The sequence below is a fragment of the Choloepus didactylus genome, chromosome 18, assembly GCF_015220235.1.
Source record: "Choloepus didactylus isolate mChoDid1 chromosome 18, mChoDid1.pri, whole genome shotgun sequence".
NCBI lineage: Eukaryota > Metazoa > Chordata > Mammalia > Pilosa > Megalonychidae > Choloepus > Choloepus didactylus.
Window position 1 is genome coordinate 46,893,028 of NC_051324.1, and position 22,934 is coordinate 46,915,961.

The window sequence follows — 22,934 nt, forward strand, 5'->3', positions numbered from 1 at the left end:
CTCAACCTTATTCACGACATCATTCAAAAGTTTTTGCAAAAATGTTTTCATAGTGACCAGCTGGTTGACTGCCTGGGAATAATTTCCATTTGTTCAATCCCTAGAGGGAGTGAAAATGAAATTGCTTTCTTATAGGTCAATTAAGCAAATCTGGATGGAGGGCATGAACTTAGTTCACAAAGGATGCCAAAATCTATACTGCCTTTGCAAAGCATGGGAAGTTAGAGCCAAGTTGTAAGGGCTACAGATTTCTCAAACCAATGCTTTACCACCTCCCACCCCACCTTAAGATAACTGCCAGCAGATTCTTCTGTTGAATAATTAAGATGGGTAAAGAGAAATCAGTGGTTGGGTCTGCCATTCCCACAATCCTTTTGATTACACTTTTTCCATGAGCTTAAAAATAAAAGACCATAAACTCAAGGCTTACTGTAAATTACCCAAGTCCCTGAAAGAGAGCATGAGTTTATTTTTGGTATTAGAAAGATTAACAATATTTGTCTCATTATTGACTTATCCATATTCAAATTCACTTGCTCAGAAAGTTTCAAACCCATACAGTTTCTAACAACTTATACTAACCATCAAGAAAAGACTTAAAACAATAAAAGTTACGTGCATAGGAAAAATCAAAGAGTAGAAAATGTCAACCAGAAAGGAAGATAGCTTTCTGTGATTGAAATAACACTTCCTGTCCATGGTTAGAAATAAGATGCTTCTGCTGGGAGCTGAGAAGTTAGGTTGAGAAACCTCTGGTATCCAAATTGGATGACGGAGTTCTCTGCTGTGCCATTTTACTAGTCTAATGCAATCAGAGAAAGAGACCTGAAAAGGAGGAAATTCGCAACCTTTGGTTAATCTCTTGCACAGGGTTAGGATGGGGGACTGAGTGCAAATACACTCAAAGCCTGATCTTGAATAGCAGTGGGACAATTTGGAGAACTAAGCAGCCAGGTCAGTTCCATCCCAAGGCCCCTGTACAGGAGACCCTTGGAAGAATGGGCACCATAGATGAGAAGCCGATACAGCTAGAGTTATTTGACTTCAAAAGTAATAACCCACAAGGATGGAAGTAACAGCCCTTATTGCTATCTTTCAGATAGTTACCATGGCTCCACCTCTGGGGCAGCAGGGCTGAATAGACCTCTAATAATTTCAGGTTAGACAGGATCTTGAGCCATAACTCAGAGTAGAAGCTATAGGTCCTACTCTATAGAATCTATCTACAATATAGATCAAAGAGGCTGTGACACTTATAGAGAGTGGCAGAACACATGGTCTTCAAAGATCTGCCTCTCGTCTGCTGAGAAGATCTTGTCACAAATTGGACAACTCAAACAAATGACTGGCATGTACTGCTCCAAGGTGTGATCATCAACTTCATCAACAAACTCTGCTCGGCAGGTGGGACATTTCTTGATGGAGAGCTGAAAGAAAGAGCAAAGAGGTCAGCAAAAATGTGAGCTATGTGTGATAGAGACCACTTCTATCTTGTTTTCTACTGTTTCTTTGGCACACAGTAGGTGCTCAAGAAATAGTGGGTGAAATGAATGAAATCGCATTTGGAGATACTCACTGGGGTTTTCTCTAACCACAGGAATGGAAGAGCCTAATATTGCTGAAGCAGTCAAAATGGCTTCCAGCATGGAAGGGACACTGGACACACCTTTTTGACTAGCTGCCTAGATCACATCTCCTCCCTAGTCATGCTAGCAAACTCAACTCACAGGTGGAGATATTGAGCAGAATGCAGGTGAGTAACTGTGCTTTCTTCTCCCCAACTCAACAGGCTGGCTAGACTGACTCAGCTTTGGGCACAGAATAAATGGCTCTAGCTGACCTCTGGAGTTATGAAAATGAACCAGTCTCCCTATCGTTCTCTCATGAACTGGAGCAGGACGGGAAATTTTCTCAAGGATTTGGGCAATCTCATGAGTCAAATACTTACCCGATTGGGGGCAGAACTTTCTTGGATACCTGAGGGAAATAAAAAGGTTTTCATTTACAGAAAAAAATATAATTCCCAGATTTTCCAACTGTGTTTTAGCAGATATTTTCAGAAATCCTTATTATTCCCTTTCTCCCCACTGCCTCTGATTCTTTCTCTCTCATATATACCATTTATTTTCTGATAGAGGGGATCTAGGTCAATGGTAAAGAGAAAAGAAGAGGAAAAAAAATAAGAAAATGGCAATTTCAGTGGTCATGTTTATGTTATGTAATCAGAAAAAAACAATAAACCTATTTTCAGAATGGGGAAAATAAATGAGATTTTAATAAGAACAGTTAACAATTTAACTAAGAACAGATTTCAAGGCTACATCTATACAGATTTTTTCAAATATCTTTTTTTAAAGAAAAAAATAAACTTATATCCTTGCATATTGCAAAGACATAGTTTTGACCCTTAAGATAAAATTACTGCTTTAAACAATCCACAAAAAGCAAGCAAATGAGCTCTCATATTGCCTTTGGAGACAAAAGAGAGAAGCTCCCTGTTTGACGAGGACATCTTACCCCAAGTCCTGGAGTGATAAAACTGGTTTTCATCCCCATTTCCTGTCCTCCAAACCAACCTGGAGTCTCTATGGAACACACTCCAGCCAACCTTGTTCAGGCCATCAGGGTGGCCACCATAACTGTCAGTTCCTGGGCAGCATAACCCGGCTCTCGTACTGCCATTCCCAAACTTTAATTAGCTTCCTCGGCTTTGTATATGTATATCTTGAACACAAAGACATTTCTCTGATTTATACATTTAGAATATAGCCACGGGACTCAATTTGTGTCTGCTGCCTCTAGGCGAATGATCTGATTTGCATCTTCTGGATTCAGATTTATTTCTCAATTAACACTTCTAGCCTGGCAATCTTTCTAGTGGGTCTTCTGCTCCTGCCCAGCAAGTCTTAACAATGAGACTGGTCTTAATTAGCATCTCAGACTCAAAGAAAAATTTAGCAGAGGAAAGGGATGCAGGCAGGAGCCTTCTAGCTAAAATGGCAAAATTATCTTACCAGAATATGGGTTTCCATAGACAAGTCCATGATTTTGTCCTGCACCTCCAGGAACTGAAGTAGGCACTTGATATGGTAAAGAGTCCAAATCTAGACCCATGTAACTCAGCAATCTGCTGTTCTCCCTCTTCAAAAGCTAAGGATAAAGTATTACAGAGTCATGTTGAAAGGCAGCAACAAAGAATGGTCACCAGGAACTGCCTAGATAGGGATGCCCATTACAGATAGTTCTCAAGGTGGAACTGGAGAACCCAGACAAATGTTAATCTGTAATTCTGCAAAAGGGGAAGCAGCAGCCTCAATATTCCAAATATTTGAGTTTTTAATTTCTGAATTTAAATACATTTACTGAATTTTGTTTAGATTAACACAAAAAGAATTTTTAGTCTCTGAATACATACCAACTGAAGGGGGGTACTCAGATTGTGTAGAAATATGAGGGTGGCAGAAACTATAATTGAAAACTATGGTACATTATTATTGAATAAATACTTCTTTCAATTTCTTTCCTAGAACAATTTTTTATACAATATGACTATTCATCTGATATAATTTTCTCTTCTTCATGTTTTTTCCTATAAAATAGATATCCCATAAAATAGAGAGAAAGGGAGAGAGGAAATGAATATGAGAGAGAGAGTGAGTGCAAGCATGAGAGAACAAGTTACAAGGAGGACAGATAGCATTTAAAATTCCTTAAAAAAAGAAAATTAGTAAACAGCCCCTTAACATCAAAGCTCCCAAATACCAGATCTTTTCCTTCCTGTTGCAAATCACTACCAGACTAACCTAGGAAAATAGGGATTTCCAATTTGAGGTACACTTATCTAAGTCAAGAGAATGAGAATCAATGATAGAACCAGAAACAGACCCCAACAGCCTTCTGTAAACTGAAACACATTGGCATAAATGATATGATCAAAAGGAGAAATTATTGCTTGGAGGTGTAGCCCAGAACGGTTACAGAGAGGGTAGATGGAGCACTGCTAGGAGTACAGATCTAGAAGTAATAGTAAGAATTCATGTACACCTATTCTTTGATCTTGGGCAACAGCACAGAATGTCTTCAGGAGCAGCCACTTTACTGGCTGCCATCATCATCAGTCAGTCAATAATAACTTAGCGCTTAACATACAACAAATAATAAATATTGGCTGGATGAATGCATGAACTGATGAATGAATGAATGTATAACATTTATTAGGGGCCTACCATATGTCCAGCACTGGAATAGACCACCACTTCTGTTCCTGGTTTGGCAGCAGAGAAAAAGGAAAAGTTGTACTGAAGGAAAGGGTCCCCCAGCTAGCATGAAAGTGATATAGGGTATTACTTCCCCAAAGACTAAGAATACTTACAATAGCTGCAAAGTTAAAAGCAAAGTAAAAAGTTAGGGCTTCATCAAGACTGCTCCTTTCAGGGTAAGTTCTGCCATGCAAAACAAGTTTCAGTTGTAGAACAAAGAGAGGGTTTTGTGGTAGATAAGGAAACCAGATTAAATTTACTCTTTGTTTAGAAGCAACTGTCTCACCACTGTCCTAGAAAGGGCCTTTTTATATAACTTTTTATTTTATCACCCGACCTCTGGGCCACCCTGCTCCTCCCCCATAAAACCCTGGGGTTTCCTGCCCTCTTTCAAACACTTACATCATTTTCTTCTTCTATTCTCTCTTTTTCACCCTGCAGAACTTTATACATAAACTCGTTCTCACTCAGTCTTTTTGACAGGTCAAAGTTCTGGTCCTGGCAACAAATAAAAAAAAAAATAGGATTAGGATTGCATATTGCAATCTGGGTCCAAGGTGAGGTAAAACAAGGAGATTGTCGGAGATTCTGGCCTTCAAAGGAGGTGGAATGAGGTGGGGGAAGGAGGGAAATGTGGGAGGGAGTAGCACGATGGAAGGGATGCTGACTTACAGGAAAGTGACTTAATAAAATGGCTTAAGGTCTGAGTTGGCATCAGGTTTGACCAAAGAGAAAAAAAGTAAACTTGGGGAAAACCTCAATACTGATTTCTCGGAATTGGGGATAAATGGAGCCTTGTTTAATCCCACCTACCCATGAAAACAGTCATCTTTGTTTTGAATAAATATCTCGCTCAATGAAGCGTGAAACACTTAGGCTTAGGTTGGTGTGACTCCCTCCCACAGTGTGAAGAGAGGGATCCAGACTCCTTAACACTGTGAGCGAAGGAACCCCGGAAGGCACTGATCCAAGGCTACAAGGAACCTAGACTGGGGTCTTCTGCTTCCCAGTATGATGGTGTCATGCTTCCCAATGTGGTGAGTTGGCTTGACTAGTTTCAAGGCCCCAGTGCCCCTAGGAATACTTCAGTGCGTCCCATCTCCTACCTACAAACATACACATGCGCACACCTCACAAAAACACTTAGGCTAATCCTACTAGTTGTGGTTTTTTTTTTCCAAGATTTTTTATTTGAATGCTGGTGCCCAAATTGCTGTGCGCTTCTAGCCGACCCTGAGGGTAGTAATGCAAGAGGGGGCTACCCGATGACAGTGCTGACTGCAGGCTCCTTGCTCCCTATCCCCATTGGCTCCTGCTCGGTCTGCCGGTCCTGCTTCACTTCCTCAAAAGGCAGAAATAAGAAAGGACTATCTGAGTCTGCACAGAAACCCACTCAATGGTTACAAAAACCTTCCCTGAGACCAATGGCAAAGCTGGGGCCAATATTTTTGGGATCCCTGGGCTAGTTTCTGGCCTCACACTCCTTTCCCTCCTCTTTTTAGCTGAAAGTAAATTTTTCCCCTCGAAAAAGGATGTACAGGGGCTTGTCTAAGAACCACAAACCTCACACCCCTTGCTTTCCTGGGCCCCTTATCTCTGTCACCTACCAGTGCAGCAGCCCTGAGTTGCCTGATCTGTTTGTGGAGTCGTTGACACTCTTTGTACTTCTCTAAGAAACAGGCTTTCCCAGCCTCTACCTTTGCCTTTAAGCGTTCCACCTCTTGTACTAACTGCTCTTCCATTGCTGTTTTCTTGCTCCTAGGCTCCTGAAGTATAAGATACATTAGCTCTCATAATTAGAAGCACTTGGAAGATGCATGAAGAATAAAGAATAGCTATCAGAAAGGTGGGGATCCCCAGCCCTTGAAAAATATTCCATAAAAAACAAGGAAAACCAAGGAGGTTCAAACCTCTCAATGGCTATAGATTATTTAAAACAGTAATTTCTGTGCTATAGTAGAGGTCACAAACTCAAATGTACCAGGCAAGGAATGTAATTGAATGAAGGAGCTGGATGCAACAAAACAGTGAAGACCACAGCAAAATGCAGAACACACAACCCATCTAAAGGGTGCAGTGGCTACTCAAGCTCAGTATTGTTGCTGTGCAGAAATGTGGGCTCAATGTTGCCAGATCTTCCAATATTTCAAGAGAAGCTGGAAATACAGAATTTCTTATGGAAAACATTCCAACTTTTAAATGTTGGTAACTAATTCAATGTTTAAAAAACACTATACAGGTCAAAAGAACAATTCTGTGGATTGAACTTGACCTGTAAGTTGCCAATGTACAAACTTTGTTCTACTCTCTACTGTATTATACTAAAACATACAGTATCTTACATTTAGTGATATCTCAATAATGGAATTAATGAATGATGCAAATATGAGTTATAATCCCAATAGCTAGATATGCTCCACACGTCAGGAATTCTCAGGATCTTAGATCAATTCAGAAAATGGGGCTTCCAGGCACCTGTCATTACCATGAAACCTCTTTTCCAACAATATATTATTGGAAATTATTAGTCAATTAAGCTTTCATTACTGTACAGCTATAGTTCAGAATAATCTATGATGATAACTGATATTATTAATTATAACAAATTTTGATTGCTGTTTTAGAACTCAACCTTATAATCATTAATTTGTCTGCCCCCACAATAAATCTGTACAGAGGGAGTAGGCGTTATTCTGTGTGATTTCTAGCCCAAGGCTCTATTACAACCTGTCAGGAAGTTTTAATTTTCAATATTTCTTTATCACTCATCACACATTAGAAATGACCACCTCTCCTAAACATTTTGTAAATGGCAGATTCTGTCCTTTTGGGTAGAAAGCAAAACATCCAGAGGCAAATGCTATCCCAATCTGTCTTATTTATCCTCTCTGTCACCTGAAAACAGACGCTATCTCTTTCCTTCTTTAGGCCCCCTCCCACATAGCCAACCAAAGACAGACATGCCGTTAGCTCCTGTTGTTTCCTTGTCGCGGTAGTTTCCTTTTGCTTCAACTCCTCCACTGTCTGCTCAAGCTTCTTCTGGTGCTCCCTCTGCAAAGAACAGATTTTAGTACCACTTCTGGGAATGCAGACACACAAACATACCACACACCTACACACACACTGTGGGAGGGCCTGTTGAGCTAGTAAGCAAGCAGTCTGCAGAGGGAGGGGCAAGTCTTCTAATCATTTGTGAGAAAAGCCGACTGATGCCTCATTTTCAGGTGGCTTCCTCTGAGACCTTTCCCAGAGCCAGTAATATCCAGGTATATGATAGAGTAAAGAAAGAACAATTTTCTTGCAAATGCCTAAAAATGTTTTCTTCTGTGACTCTACCTGTTCTGTTAAATTGAGGAACAGCTGGCCATTTTCTTTTTTCAGATGCTCCAACTGTTCTGTCTTATCTTGATCTCCTTCAACAAGCTTTTCCATTTCTTTCTCTTGAATTGACAGCTGGGCCTAAAGTGAAAATAGTGAACATGACCAAGATATAAGAGAAGGAAAACTAAACAGGAACAATGCTTTTTAATGTACAGTAACATAAAAAGATATTTCCCCAGCAACCCCCAACTGCCAAATATTCTTAGAAAGAACTCCTTCACTTCACTTTTCTGCTCTACCAAACCCCATAATCTTATACACAATTGAGTAAGAGTCTATGAACCACTCTTTAAAGCTCCCTCTTTAAGGCATACCTCCTTAAAAACAAGAGCAGTCCTGTTGCTATCTGCTTAACACTACAAGTTTTTGAGTACGATTTTCCCTGAAAAGATTTTGTTGCTAAAGAAATGTTTGAAAACTACTAGTAGAGATGTTTATTATCCATCTTCAGAGCTCATAATAAATATAAATTTTGCAAATCATTCAGTTCCTTGTGGACCATGACTGTTTAAAAAAAGGGGGGGTGGGGGTGGGTCTGGTCCAAGATGGAAAACACATAACCTGTAACTTCAGTCCTATGCTTTGAAAGGTACGCCATTAGGCACTCACTACAATGAAATGCATCTCCTTCTTGGGCCACTAGAAAAGAGTGGAGGCGGTTTGTAAGGTAAAGAAAACATATTTTGGCAAAGGTATGGCATTACTTACCTGAAGCTGATCTACTCTGACTCCCATTTTCTCATTTTCTGAGGACATCTTCTGGTTTTGCTCTTTGAGTCTGTGGAGGTAGAGATGATTACATGAAACGCATGCTAATTATTCCAGGATATACTGCTGTTTCTTAGCCACTTGACTGAGGAAGTAGCAATGGTTGTTTCTCATGGCCAGCTCCGCCTGGCCTTAAGTGATTTTTAGGGTGCTCAGCCCTAACCCTATAGAGTTATTTTAGAATCCACTAGTTATTTAAGGCTGGTTCAGTCCTAACCCTACAGAGTTATTTTAGAATCCACTAGTTAATACTTGAACTCAAGTCACTTGTCCTTCCCATCCTGATACTAATTCTCTAATCCAAAATCAAGAGCTCATGATATAAAGGGGAAAGTCACACCAATCATGGTCATAACAGGAGGAGTGTTTTCTAACAAATTCCAGAAATCTAGTCTGGCTCTACCTAAGGGTGCATGTGATACAGCAGTTCCTCCCATCAAAGAATGAGACATACTCACTGAAGCAGTTCTGTCTCCCAACAGTTCTGCTCTTTCACTTTGTTTTCCAACTTCTTATTGAGATTCTTTAGGGTTTTTAGCTCCTCCTGTAGTTCCTAAAAGAAAACAGATTGAAAAGTCAAAGGGTCAGACCAGTTCTAAGACAATTCTTAGTATCTCAGGCAGTCAGCAAATATTTATTGGGCACTTGTTATGTGCCAAACAGGGCAAGACTCTGAAGTGATGAAATACCCAAGTAAAGAGACTCCCGTATTAAAATATTCTTAATATGTTCTATCCATATTAAAAATGCATCTACCTAAATTTCTCTTCCACTGGAGCTTATATTTTTTATCCATTAATTCATTAGACACTGTTCTAGCACTGCAGACACAGCAGTGGACAAAACAGACAAAGCTGCTTTTCTCCTAGAATAGTGCTGTCTAATAGCAATAATGAAAACTACATATATAATTTTAGAATTTCAGTAGCAACATTAAAAAAAAGTAAAAAAGAAAAGAAACAGTTGAAATAATTTTAATAATAGTATATCTAACCCAGTATATATAAAATGTCATTTAAATATGTAAACAAAATAAAAATTAACCATTTTACATTTTTTTCTTACTAGTCTTTTCATACAAGTATTTGAAATCTGGTGTTTACTTTATACATACAGCACATCTCAAATGTTCAATAGCCACATGTGGCTAGTGGCTAGTGGCTACCCCACTAGTCCTAAACATTTGATTTTTTTCTTTCCAAATTTCATTCTGTACAGAAGTAGTCCTTGTAAATCAATATCTACTTCTTGGTTTTAACTCTGAACTTCTCAAATTTTTAGTTTATAGTCTTTAGAGAAAACTCCACTCTTTAGATTCTAGCATTATCAACCCTAATTCACCACCTGCTGATTTGAAGGCTAATTCTGGTTAACGCTGTAAGTGTTTCATGTTATAAACAGGCAAGGGGAAGAGGCAGCCAAGACTGCCTAGGTTTGACTCCTGGCTCCATCACTGATTAGCTGTATAAGAGATTACTTAACTTCTCTAAGCCTTAGATTACTCATCTACAAAACTGGGATAATAACAGTACCTATCTCAAAAAGTTGCCATGAGGTTTAAATAAAATAACCCATGTAAAACTAACACTGTGCCAATTCAAAGATACTAGTATCAGAGGGTGAGATGCTAAGCAAAACAGAAAATGGTGCTGAATAGAGAAGAAGGACCATCCAATTCTGATCTCTGTGCTCCAACTTTACCTTTAACCAGTCACCATACCTGCATCCTCTGGAGCTCAGCCTGCATGTCTGAATTCTGCTTCTGGAGGCTGAGACAGCTGTCCTTCAGCTCCTGGTTTTCTCTGCAAAGTTCTTTGTTGCGCTGCTCGATCTCCTCCACCTCTTCCTACAAAAGAGCATTGCATATATTCATATTTAACCCTTTATAATCCAATGGATATTCAAGTCCCTCCAGCAGAAAATTCCCAGAGACTTGGATGGCAGGAGTCTAGCTGATTCTCACTGCAATAACTATCTGTGTACCCTAAATGGGAGCAGCTCCTCAGTATATACATAAGAGTATAAGGTATAGGTATGCTTGTATAAGGTGCAGCATTAAGGCTGCCATTACCAAGAAAGAAAAATGAACAAAAATTAAGGTCATAAAAAGTTAAAAGGGGGAATGAAGGAAGGAGGCAATGTAGATTCTTCTTACAGACAATAAGACATGACAGGCTCTGGGTCGGAAGTGAAAGAGAGACAAAGAATATTTGGTACTTCTCTCCTCAAAGGAGCTTATAAATTCACTGTGGTGACAAGATGTACACGTGACAAAAATTAACTAAACAGACAAGTTAAAGAAATAACTGAACGCCCACTGAGCTACTGAAGTTTCAGAGAAAGGAGAAATCACTTATTGTTAGGATTCTTGTTAACATTCCTAAGTCACTTCTGAGTGGGTATGAGTGGGTACTGTATTAACATTTCCCAACAGCACCTGTTAGACATTGAATAAAGGCTTACTGACTCAAATTCCACTCTGTCCTGGAATTGCTACTCTTAATGGGAAGAAGGGATTGATGTGAGTGTTTACGGACCTGAGTGGTAACAACCAGGATGTCCTCCTCACTTTCTGGACGGAACTGGAAAGGGATACTTGCTCCCCGGACCACACCATCCTGATCCACATAGCAGAACTGATAATATTCATCATCCTTGGGCAGGTAATAAGCTGAAAACAAACATGATTTTTCATCCAAAATAAAGTCTATTCAGAAAATTTTAAATATGGAACAGTCTTTTATCTGCCTTGAACTTAAGTTCAGGGGAATTAATTAGCCTTGGAATTCCTTGAACTTAAGTTCAAGGGAATTAATTAGCCTTGGCTGCTGGCTATCTCCAATACTTTTGATCCAGTATTTGTCTCACCTTTAAATTGAACTTCCTGCTGTTTGGCTGGTTCGCTGTTCAGGTCAATGGGCAAAGTAACCCACATGAAGGTGTAATACTCACGGGTTGTCTTCCATCCCACCTGTAATGACAAGAGGCTATGTTGAGAACCTGAAAGTGCACGGGGGAGAATCTTTATTTGGGCTATCTCTTCTTAAAATGCACTTACTTTTATTTGTATATTTTAATAACACAATAGAATGGGTTCATTATGACAAGATTCATACACCATGGATCAAATCTTATTTTTTGACTTATGACAACTATATACGGTAAGATGTCTGATACAAATAACAATGGACATGCAAACATGGTCCAAAATACCAGACTTAGAAGGAGATAAAAACTAGCTACTCAACACGAGACGACAAGAGATCCAAAAATTTTACCTCTGAATCAGACATAGAGTTCAGAATGATTCAGGGAAAAAGTTCTGGGATTGTAAACCTTGTTCCTGCTATCTTCATACAATGATGTCCTTGTAACTTCTAAATCAAAAAGCACTTCTGACCTACTCTCTCCACTGGTTTGTCTGCTACTGTATCCAGTTCAGCCTTGTCACCTATACCAACTTGGCTACACCAATCCATTTATAAAACACATTCTTTTCAATAGTGGGGGTAAGGGTGTTGAGGGATAGGTCTTAGATTGTGAAGCACCAGATAAGAGAGCCCAGGTTTATATAGTTTTCTTTCTTCAGTGTTTTCCTTAATGCATGCTAATGAAGGTTGACAATAAACATAATAACATTAGGTATTGAATGCAATAAATAATAAGATACAAGGATACAACAAAACATGCCTCAGAGCAGAAAGCCAGCTAAGTGGAAAATATTTTCACTAAATGTGAAATGGGTAAAAGGTGGCTTAAATCATATCTGGAAGATGAGAGCAGACCAGAGAATAGAAAGGGAGCCACTGTCTCCTCTTCTTCAAGGGGAAAACTCAACAACTGAAAAGTAAAATTATATTTATTGCCATTTTTTGACCCTGCCTGAGCCAGGGAGAAGAGAAAGAACTAACAATAAATTCCTTTTTTATATGTTAAGGAATCAGAGAAGAGTTGAAAAGGCTACACTGAAAGCTCATCAGAACATACTAGGACATGTTTTAGTGTCTCATTAATACACACCCCATTGCTGCAAGCATCTCAGAGCCACTGCAGCCTGCAGTGGTCCAGAAAGCAGGAATTTTATGGAGTCCTCATTCACATCCTGGAGTGTCTTAATGCATTGTGACCAAAATGTCATCTGGGAAGGCCTCAGAATTACTGCTACCTTGGTACAAGGAAGCAACTTCTAGTCATCTGCAATTTCTGTCCTTGGTTCCTCCACTAGAGCAAAGCTTAAGTGAAAAATGGCTTTCCTAGCCTCAATCTGCCTCTTATGGCATGGTATTTCCCCTCTCTGAAACCTTGAAAACATTTAGATGCCCAGGTAGAGTATGGAACACAGAATTACACAATGATTTGAAGGAAGGAAAGGTGACTCCCCTTGCTTTAGGCTCTGTCATTGGTTGGGGCTCTCTCTATATTGAGAAGATGTAGCTTATCCATGTATTCAAAAACATTTACTGACTGCTTCCTTGATGCTAGGAACTACTGGTGTCAGGTGTGAGAAGGAGTTGAGGAAAAGTCAGATTGATCAAGGCTATACAGAAAGAATGCTGGGAGAGCTTTAGAAATGAGATATGAAGGACAAAACTTTATGATCAACTCTTAATTCTCTATTTTACAATCTTTTGTTCAAAGGAATTCAGCAAAAACACAGGAGAAAGTACAGTTAAAGGAGTCAAATAAAAACTTGAGTTTAGAAGTTGCTTCACCACTTACTATGGGACTGTGGGAAAGTCATGATCTCTCAAAGTCACCATCTCTTGAGCATATCCATTTTATTCATCTGTGCACAAGAGAGAATACTACCACCTCATGGGGCTGTTGTGCTGTCAGGATTAAATTAGAAAACACACTCACAGCCTCATCAAGGGCCTGACACACAGGGTTCTCAAAAACAGTATGTGTTCTCTATAAGTCTTAAGCTTTCTTTCAAGAATTGGGGTTAGTGTTAAGAGTCACTAGCTTAATGGACACAATGAACATTAGAGGCCCTTCTCTGATGAACCATTATTTCTTTATTGAGGCATAGCAATCTGAAATGCATGAAAGATTCCAAATACTGGTGTAACTTTTTTTTTTTTAATGCTTTTAAACAGTTGTTTTTAAAAGCATAAGTTTTTTTGGCTTATGAAGTAGTCCTTACTAGTAGCTGCTAAGTGCTTGGAAAATACGAACAACCAGTCTAAACAAAACAGAAATATAATCATGTTGCCAAAAAAAGTTTCAAAGCCTAAGTAATTTTTGAATCATTCTCTTTTTTTATATTATCTATACCTATGCTGTCCAATAAGGATAGCCACTTACTATATATGGCTATTTCAATTTAAATTAATTAAAATTTAAAATTCAGTCACACTAGTCATATTTCAAGTGCTCAAGAACCATATGTGGCTGGTGGGTACCACACTGGACAGAGAGCTTAGCCCCATTGCAAAAAGTTCTATTGGACAGTGCTGATCTGTATGTTTTGCTACATATGGAGAAAAAGATAAACAGCAACCACCCTTCTTTTCCAAGACAGAAAACACACTTCTGTGTCAGTTTTCTGTTAGAACAGCTTTTCATATAATTCAATATTCTGCAGTCTCAGGAGTGTCCCTCTGGTTGTCTACTAAGCCTACCTTCAAACACAGCCTTATTACCTCCAGCTGCTGTCACTCTATCAATGAGTTTGGAATTCCCAAGAATAAAGAAAAAGGAATTCAATGAGAGATGTGAATAAGCAACAATCCTTCACAGTGCAGTCAAGAATGGCATCTGATTTCAGGGTGAGCAGCATTCACACACAGGCATGACATACCGAGGTGTCAAACCAAAGGTCACTGGAGCGGGGACTCAGCAGTGTCAATTACTTAAATTTGACCTTTATCTCCTGTCTCTGGAAATAGGAAGATTTGTCTTTATGATGTATGTGAGTGTGAATGAAAGGGAGAGGGAGGGAGGGAGAGAGAGAGAGAAAGCAAGAAAGAGAGAGAGACAAGGGGAGAAAGGGCGGTAACTTGAGAGGAAGTTAATTCTAATAAAAAAATATAGTTTCTTGAATGTCAGGGTTATTAGATACTGGATGAGGTGACTGAGGGAACTCATAAACTTTCTGTCTCTGGAAATCTTTATAAAGAAGTGTGTCTCACTTATTCAAGAATGAGTTTCTTGGATGCAGGATATCCAACCAGGTAACTCTCAAAATCTTTTCCATATTTGTGACCGTCATATTAAAACAAATGAAATACTGTACTAAGTAAGAAAGTGATATTTAAAGTCACAGAAGTTACATAATAAGGGCTACCCACCCCAGTCAAGTCATAGATGAATATTTCTAAACATGGTAATTTTTAAAATTTATATTTAGTCTTTGAAAGCATTATAAAATTTGGGGATCAGAGGATTTTTCCATCTTATTTTAGTTTGATTGAGACTGAAATTAAAATTTAAGTTCTACAGCACACACTTACGTGAGAAGGGGAAAGGGCCAGGGAGTTTAGGCTTTTAAAATTGGCCAGACATAATACATAAAATGTTTGGAATACACATAGATAGACACACGTCTAATTCCTGATCATCAGTTCTAGATTAATTACTTACTCTAAAGATTCCAATCCAATCCTTTCGACGGGGGACAAAATGCTGGGTGAGAGTAAAATGACATGTGATGTCCCCTCCAGGAACATAGAACTTCTCCACACTGTTAAAGATGACCTGAGAGAAATGACAATGATCCAGCAAGACAGCTGATGTGGGGGGATCTTCTGTTATCTCTTCCATGGTGGGGGTCCTGTTACAAGATATGGGATAGAGTAAGGCACAAAAAGCATTGTCTGAAATGCTGGAAATTTCTGGGCTGTCACCCAGGGAACATTCCGTTCTAGGCAAGTCAGGAAAAGCAAAAGACAGACAAGTTTTGAGATCATAAAACTTACTTTCTGTTTCACTTTGAGCTATTTTGCATTCACAATTTCCTATGCAATAAGAATAGTCTGAAGACACCTTTGATCTATTCACCACAGGCATTTTCTATTTCACCACCCTCATGTATCCTTATTCTCTGCTCACAGCTAGTTTATTTCCCTTTCTCTACATGCCTTAAATAAGTAAGGCAGCCTAGAGAAAAATGGCCTGAACCACTGGGATTTTTAATCCCAACAAGCCCTCTGATTTTAGGAAAGTCAATCTCTCAGAGTTTCAGCTTCTCCATTCAATTCCACTTATCTTACAATATCAAGCCTTTCCATATATAAAGCACTCCGCTGGTTGCTGAAGATCAGAGTGAGAAGATAGGGATGAGTGGAGATTGTTTGACATGCAGTGGTGACAAGCATGGTCCTTAAGTCAGAATAGCAGAGTTCAAAGTCCAGCTTCACCACCTATTAAATGTGTGATGTTGGGCAATTTACTTAGCCAACCTGGCTCTATGCCTGTTTCCTCCTCTGTAATATTAACACCTACCTCATTCATTTTATTGCTGTTAGGATTAATTGAAATAACGTAAAGTGTCCAACCCTTAAATCAGTGCCTACCATAAAACAGGCACTTCACACAAAGTTGAGGACAGTTGAATGACAGAGGTAGAGTACTTAGCATGGAGACTGGCACAAAGAAAGGGTCTAACAGATGTCAGTGATTAGTTCTTGCCCTCAAAGGGGTCCCAATCCAATACTGAGGTTAGCATACAAGCGACTGCCAGATAGAACAGAAAGTACACAATGCTTTGGGGTTCAGAAGGGGAGATGGCAACTGGTTAGGAAAATGCAGGAAATCTTCAGGGAGTGAGTAGATAAGCCCTCGAGGAAGATTAGAATTTTTGACCACTGGGTTTGAAGATGAGGGCATTCCATGTAAAGGAAACAGCATGAGTAAAAGCAAAGAAATGGAAAAATGCAGCCAGTGTTTGCAGGGCAGCAAACCAATGTGATGGAAGATAAGAAACTATTCTGGAGGTACAAACAATACCTAAAGGAAACAAAGTCTTTGGAATTGTTGAGGTCTGACACTTCCTGCCGCTCAAATGAATCACAAGCACTCACTTTAAATGCCCTGGTCATAGTAACACTTAGTGAGTCTACATTCTCAACCCAGGTTTTTACCAGGAAATGAATAAATAGCGTAGCTCTGAACAGCAGATGAGGAAATAGTGTATATATGCAAATATTACATAATGCCTCACAAATGTAGCTGTTGGAACATGGGACGATTGTATACACGTACACACACACACACACACACACAGACACATAGCGACACCCACGATTAATTTTAAAATATAAAACTGCAGCTCTTCTAGCCCTGCCCCACCTACCTATTTCCTGGTTTTATTTTGAAGTGTAAGCAACCAGGCCTCCGCTTGCAACTTCCAGAAGTTAGTCTTTTCATAGGGAAAGGCAAGGGGACTTTGGGGCCCTGAACTATTCTTGGAACTGAGCTAAGGAACTAGGAAATGCATCAACTTTCTGTTTTGTAATACAGCTTAACCGCATCCTCAACCTCAAACCTCAGATCAGTTTTTCAGTTTTTCTAAGGGTCAGGGTAGAGAAAGGGAATCAGTTTCCAGTCTAGGTCAGGGCTTGTTCCCAATGATAAGCCACTGCCTATGTGAAAAGGGTTTTTCTTGGATGCTATGGGAAGGTGGGAAGGAAGGTTTCTCAGCTTGTAGACTCCTACTAGTGGCCTTCACTCATAATGAGGCCAGTGTATTCCCTTGTATCAAGCCTGAAGCACTAATTAATCTGAGCATATAAGATAACTTAATGTGTCCTCTGATAATGGATCATGAAAACACTGAGGTAAGAGTGACTTCACAGCTTGCCCCTCAGTTAACCTAAGTACCAAACACCCTGTTTTTTTCCTTTATAACACTATCATTTGTCTGTCTTTCTCACTTTAAACTGTATGAGTAGCAAGGGCAAAGATCATGGCTACTCTGTTCACCACTGTACACACAACACAGTGCCTAAACCATAGTAATCACACATTAAGTATTGGCTGAATGAATGAATGAATGAGATATGCATGCCAGTCATCAAAATGTGAAACACAAACAATGGTATGGGTGATAGTGGGCCAAGAGTTCTTTTTCTAGCCCTGCTCTCAATTTGCTGGATACCTTTAGAGAAGCTGCTGTGCCTCTGCTTTCTCTTGCTAAAATAGAGTGAGGAGATGATAATCTTCAAGTGCTATGTCAATTCTTGGTACGGCTGGTTCAGCTGGAATGGCTGGTTCAAGTGGCACAGTGTCAAAAAAGCAAAAGGCACAGATTTGATTTCCTTAAAGACCCATCAGATTCACACTCCATTACCCACACGCTCAAATGCTGGCAAGCTGTTTTGCAAATGGAAGCTACTCTGAAAGGCAAGACCAGCCAAGGGCATGGGTGGCTTGTTACATTCTTTACTAGAAAAGCCCAGACCTCATACCAATCAAGGTCAGCTCATAAGCAGAATCTCTGCGGAAAGGCAACACACATACAAAATGACATGAAAGAGCTCTTGGTCTGAGTCTTAAGCATTAGCCAAAGGAAACTATCTCTTTTCATTCATCTGAAAACCTAATCATCCACCTGGAAAAGTCAACAAAAAGCCTTGGTTCCTTGCTTATCAAAATGCAAGAGACTGGCAAAGGCTCTCAGCGCACTATGGCCCACAGCACCTGGCCCACACCTACCCCACCACCAAGATGCCCAAAAAGAAGGTTGGCCCAGCCAAAGGAGTGCTGAAGCAGGAGCCCAAGGAGAGTGGTGAGGTTGACAGCTAAACCTGCTTCTGCAGAAGTGGAAAGGAAGCCACAAAAGGCAGCAGAAAAGGATGTATCTTCAGACAAAAATGTACAACCAAAAGGGAAAGGGGGAGTAAAGGGAAAACAGGCCAAAGTGGCTAACCAAGAAACCAAGATTTACCTGCAGAAAATGGAGAAACTAAAAATGAGGAGAGTCCAGCCTCTGATGAAGCAGGAAAGAAAGAAGCCAAGTCCTAGTAAAAGCATATACTATGTCTTATCAGTGGTTCCTGTATCTCCCTTCTTGTATAATCCAGAGGAGCATTTTTACCAACTATTTTGTAAATGCAAACTTTTTAGTAGCTCTAGAAGAAACATTTTTAAGAAAGAGAATAGAATCCCACCTCATCTCATTTTTTGGGTGCAAATGCTTTTTTCTAAGAGGTGAAATCATTTGCAGTTTTTAATTTTTCGGTATAACCAGCTTTGACTGTGTTGGATGTCAAGTTAACATTTCATTCTTGGTGGGAGGATAGTTTTTATATCCTGTAATACAATGCACACTAAATGGCAATTTGGAATCAAAGTCAGGCACTTAATATGCCTTAAACATTTTAAATTACTTCTATTCCCATGTTGTTTTTCCATAGACTTGTTTGTTAAAGAAATACAATTCTAACAGGGAGAGCAAAGATCAGGGAGTGGTTTTTTGTTTTTTTTTTTTTCTATTTAACAATTGTCCCTATCAGAATTTTGTGTCCTCTGTAACACCTTTCGTTGTGATAGTCCAGTTTTCCTAATAACTTTGTTATGTGCTGTGAAAGATTGGAAAGTTGAATATGTAGTGTGTATGATATTAAATTGTGAATTAGTGGGACTTATGATGTAACAGCTTATCAACCTTTGAAGACAGTGGTACTTGATATCCTCTTAAAGAAAATTTGCCTCCAAATATTAAGCTGGAAAGTTAATGTACAACTTTAGAAAAGAATGACAACTACATAGTCTTTTAGATTTTCAGTACATACATTAAGAATTGTGTACAAATTGTTCATAATGTCTGTGTGCTACAAACAACCAATAAAATTTCACAGATGAAAGAAAAAAAATGCAACAGATTCCATGAAGTTTCCAGTTTCAGAGATCTCATCACCTTTCCAGAAGGACTCGGGGCATCCAGTGGCACTCTGGGTATTCAGAACTCAACCATTCCTGAAATAAAGGCCAAATTCTCTGCCAAACTGGGGAAGGGTTGAGGAGACAGGGAGAATGAGGAAACAGTAATACTTCCCTTCTCTCCATGTCCCAAGCTGAGGACAGAAAGGACCAGGGGTAAGCCCAGAGCATAATCATGCCAATCTGAGCTGGGTCAGTGAGGAGGAGTCCCATTCAACTTTTCTGGAAGAAAGGTATGTGCTGATTTTTAAGTTCAAGTAAGAGCCTTTCCTCCCTCCCAGTGATAACATTCTCTGGGAGAAATGGGCTCAAACAATGGCTTGGAAAATTACCTTTCTGATAAAGCAGTCTAGAAAGGAGTGTTGTATATGTCTAGGGATGGGGTGAGAAGTATGGAAGGAAATGTGGAATGATTTGAGCATCTACTTCCCCCATTCTTCCCACTACAGACCTGCTCACCATCCACTTCTAATTCTGGCAATAACTTATAGAGACAAGGAGAACAGAAGATAAACAAGAAGAGCAAAAGTTAAATTTGGAAGCCTAGACAGCTACTGAGTCATGAAAAAGCAGTGGGATGAATTAAGTATTTCACCTAATTCCTTACTCTTACTGCCAAATCAAAAACCAGCCACATAAAGAGCCAGGGAAAACAAAGAGATTTTTAAAAACAAAACCATTAAGCATGACAAAAAAAATGCACAGAGATTCCACAAACTGTCAGAGGCACTTTATTTGGCCTCTGACATAGCTGCTTTTTTTTTTTCCTATCTTAGTTTCCAAAAGGATTAGGGTCTTCAGAGGAGGTAGACAACAACAGGCAATATATTTTAAAATGAGTTCTCTGCACTGGCTCCTGGGTTCTAAGAAAGCCTGACACATGTCCATCTAATGAGCTTTTCAAGCTTAATATACTACTGCCAGGACTGTTCTATGAGGACATAGATCCTCTTATGTTCTCCCGAAGAAAAAGAACAACCAATTCTACGTCTGGTCTGTGTGAATCTGCAAATTACACCGATATGTTTTTTAGCAGAAAAGAAAAAATGTTGTAAACCTTCCTGCAAATATTCAACCAAATCAATTCACTACTGTCCCTGAAGACCTGTCCTCACATATGCTGAATCACAAACAAAAAGGTTTTTTATTAAAAACAACTAAAATTCTACGTTAAAGAATGGCCAAAATTTTTAAATTTGTCTTTTATACCACTGGGCACATGTTTCATGAGAAATGAAAACCATAGGTAGCTTCTCTGGCTTAGTTCACAGGAAGAAACCAAATTTTCCACAACCAAGAAAAAAATGTGAATTAATTCTTCATTTAGGAACAGTGATATAAAATATGAGAAAAGCCAAAGCCATATTTAATCTAATTCCTTCATCCTTTTGCTTACTTTACTCTCTAAACTATTAGCAAAATGGATGAACATATTTGAATTCCACTTCTACCTCGCCCTGGAAGAGGTACTTACAGCCAACTACCCATACAGAACACTGGCAATGGATACTATGGGTATGCAGATATCCCTGAAGGGTAGAAAAAGCAAAGCGCACAATCACTGGTCCTCAAGCAACTGAGCAACTTGCTCTAATCCAAAATTCCCAAGCTGATTCTAGTTCCTCACAAAAGACCTTTCAGAGTGACTGAGAAAAATGTAATACCCTACAGGAGGTTTTTAATACTACTTATGGACAACGTTTGGATTGGCTGCCCAGTTTCTTCCAAGCAGACTCATATCCCACATCCCACAGTGCCAGCTGTACTAGCAGGAGAACAGAAAAATGCAGACAACTACAAGAAACTGTGTGAAAAGCTCAAAGTTCATATGCTAAATCTCTACTTTACTGATATTACCCATTTTTCCATTTTTTCCTTGAAAGGGGTGATTCTGGTTAACCCCTGACATGATATGGGCAGTGAAAGTGTTTGAAATGTAATGGAAAGAGGACTGGGCCAGAAACCAAGGGACTTGTGTTCCTGTCTTAGTTCTGCCACTAACTAGCTCTGAGATCCTGGCCAACTCACATTACCTCCTTTTAGGCTTCAGTTTCACCAGTAAAATGTATGGATCAGGCTAGATAATCTCTAAAAACCTTTCCAGCTATAACCATTGCCCTAGGTCCAAGGAAAAAGAGGTGAAAGTTCATTTTAACTGTCTCTCTTTTCACCTAAAAAATAAGGAAGCATATTATATCAACAAGCACAGTCAAACTTTTTAAAGAGCCCCAGATTTACTATCTGACTAGAAAGACAATACAACTTGTTAGTGCCAAGTAACAGAATTACTACATTTTTCAGGGTCCTTTCCACTCCACAACTGTCAGATCTGCTAATGTGTAGACCCCCTGAAAATACCTGGGAAAGTGAGCAATCTGAATATTCTTTAATCATCAGGTCTCCATAATCTACAAAGTCCTTCTGCATAAAAAGCCTACTTGAAACGATTTTTGCAATAGTGGAAATAACTAACAATGAATCATCATTATTCTACTCAGCTCCAACCATCACCACTTGTTGGCTTGCATCAGTAGCAAAAAACCCAAGTGACAGAGAAACATTAACATGCCCGGGAGGAGCTGAAATCAATATGTGAGAGGAGACATTAGCTCCCAAAATAAACTGTGCTAAAGTGGTGTAGGGGGGAAAGGAGGCAATGGGAGAAAAAGAGTAAAAGAGCAGTTACTACACCTTTTTTTTTCTCGGCTTCCTAGACCACCTCATCCAAAAGTTGCAGAATGCTTATCTGAAGGAACCGGGCTTCAGGGATCAAACCTACTCGTAACTGAGGAAACTGAGGCCAGGGTGGAGGGGGTGACTAGGCCCCTCCCTGTCTAGAGCCTCGAGGTAAACAGCGATGACGTCAAAGAGAGGGATTATGGGACCCCACAACCTCGGCGCCCTCGGGAGGGGGCATGACGCCAAGAGACGCGTCCGGGCGGCTGCCGTGTCGTCACCACCCTCGCGACGTCAGAGATGTCTCTTCTGCCCAAGGGGACTCCTATCGGGTCACAAGCACTGAATCCCTGCCCTCCTCAGGAGAAAACTGCCCCTTAACCCTCCAAGGCTCCGGAAGGGGCTCCAGGCATTCCACGAAGTCACTCCCTTAGAAAGTTGAGAAGAGGTGAAAACTGAAACCGGTCGCACCTCTACCCATGAAGGCCCTATCTCAGGGCTGGAAGTCTGAGTTTGGGGAACCGAGAACCTAATGCCCCCTTTTACTTCAGGGACTCACCAGGGATAGCAGCCGACGCGGCGCAACAGCAACAGGATGGGGACGGGGATAGGGGTGGGGTTAAAAAAAACCCAAGGCGGGCCCCACCCCCGATCCGGCCTGGCCCCGCCCGCAACGTCATAACGGTCAGCAATCCCCGCCCTCACGCGCTGCTTGGTGGGACTTGTAGTGCCAGGTGGTAGGGTCTCACCAGCGGTCCGCTGCGGATTATGGCTTTCCGCATTCCTGAGCAGCGATGTCACTCCAAGGAGCCTATTTCATCCCCTAGACAGACCTGTTTACCTACATTTTATTCTTTAAACTGTACGTCTTCAACCTGAAAGAAAAAGCTCCATATCTCGGAATGGCCTGTGAGAGGTCATTGTCTCTTTACTCCTGCGTTCATGTAACACTTCACCAAGAGTCTA

At 40.0% G+C, this 22,934-nt stretch overlaps 1 protein-coding gene and 1 long non-coding RNA gene across 3 annotated transcripts; one reads left to right on the plus strand and one right to left on the minus strand.

The window, feature by feature from the left end:
- Positions 1 to 426: 426 nt before the first annotated feature.
- On the minus strand, positions 427 to 22,613 carry CALCOCO2 (calcium binding and coiled-coil domain 2). 2 transcript variants are annotated; one of them, XM_037809450.1, is made up of 13 exons: positions 22,528 to 22,613; positions 14,994 to 15,183; positions 11,277 to 11,379; positions 10,946 to 11,079; positions 10,129 to 10,254; positions 8,867 to 8,961; positions 8,349 to 8,418; positions 7,596 to 7,718; positions 7,224 to 7,310; positions 4,662 to 4,757; positions 3,015 to 3,150; positions 1,949 to 1,977; positions 427 to 1,427 (listed from the first exon to the last, which is right to left on the minus strand). In XM_037809450.1, exons 2-13 carry the CDS (start codon positions 15,171 to 15,173, stop codon positions 1,254 to 1,256), a joined length of 1,353 nt encoding a protein of 450 aa, XP_037665378.1. In that variant the 5' UTR covers positions 15,174 to 15,183; positions 22,528 to 22,613; the 3' UTR covers positions 427 to 1,253. The 2 variants fall into 2 exon arrangements, with proteins under 2 accessions (XP_037665378.1, XP_037665379.1); XM_037809451.1 differs by lacking the exon at positions 22,528 to 22,613 and adding an exon at positions 21,984 to 22,486.
- LOC119513968 lies at positions 1,603 to 6,148 on the plus strand. The gene is made up of 3 exons (XR_005212731.1): positions 1,603 to 1,753; positions 5,165 to 5,296; positions 6,022 to 6,148. It is a non-coding gene; the product is annotated as an uncharacterized LOC119513968 (long non-coding RNA).
- Positions 22,614 to 22,934: the final 321 nt, after the last annotated feature.

Coding starts and splice junctions, on each gene's coding strand:
- CALCOCO2 (XM_037809450.1), bottom strand. CDS start 15,173: ATGGAAGAGATAACAGAAGATCCCCCCACATCAGCTGTCTTGCTGGAT. Junction 10,255..10,945: donor TCCTGGTTGTTACCACTCAG/GTCCGTAAACAC, acceptor GCTCTTTTGTAG/GAAGAGGTGGAGGAGATCGA. Junction 8,962..10,128: donor CTGAGCTCCAGAGGATGCAG/GTATGGTGACTG, acceptor GTTTTCTTTTAG/GAACTACAGGAGGAGCTAAA.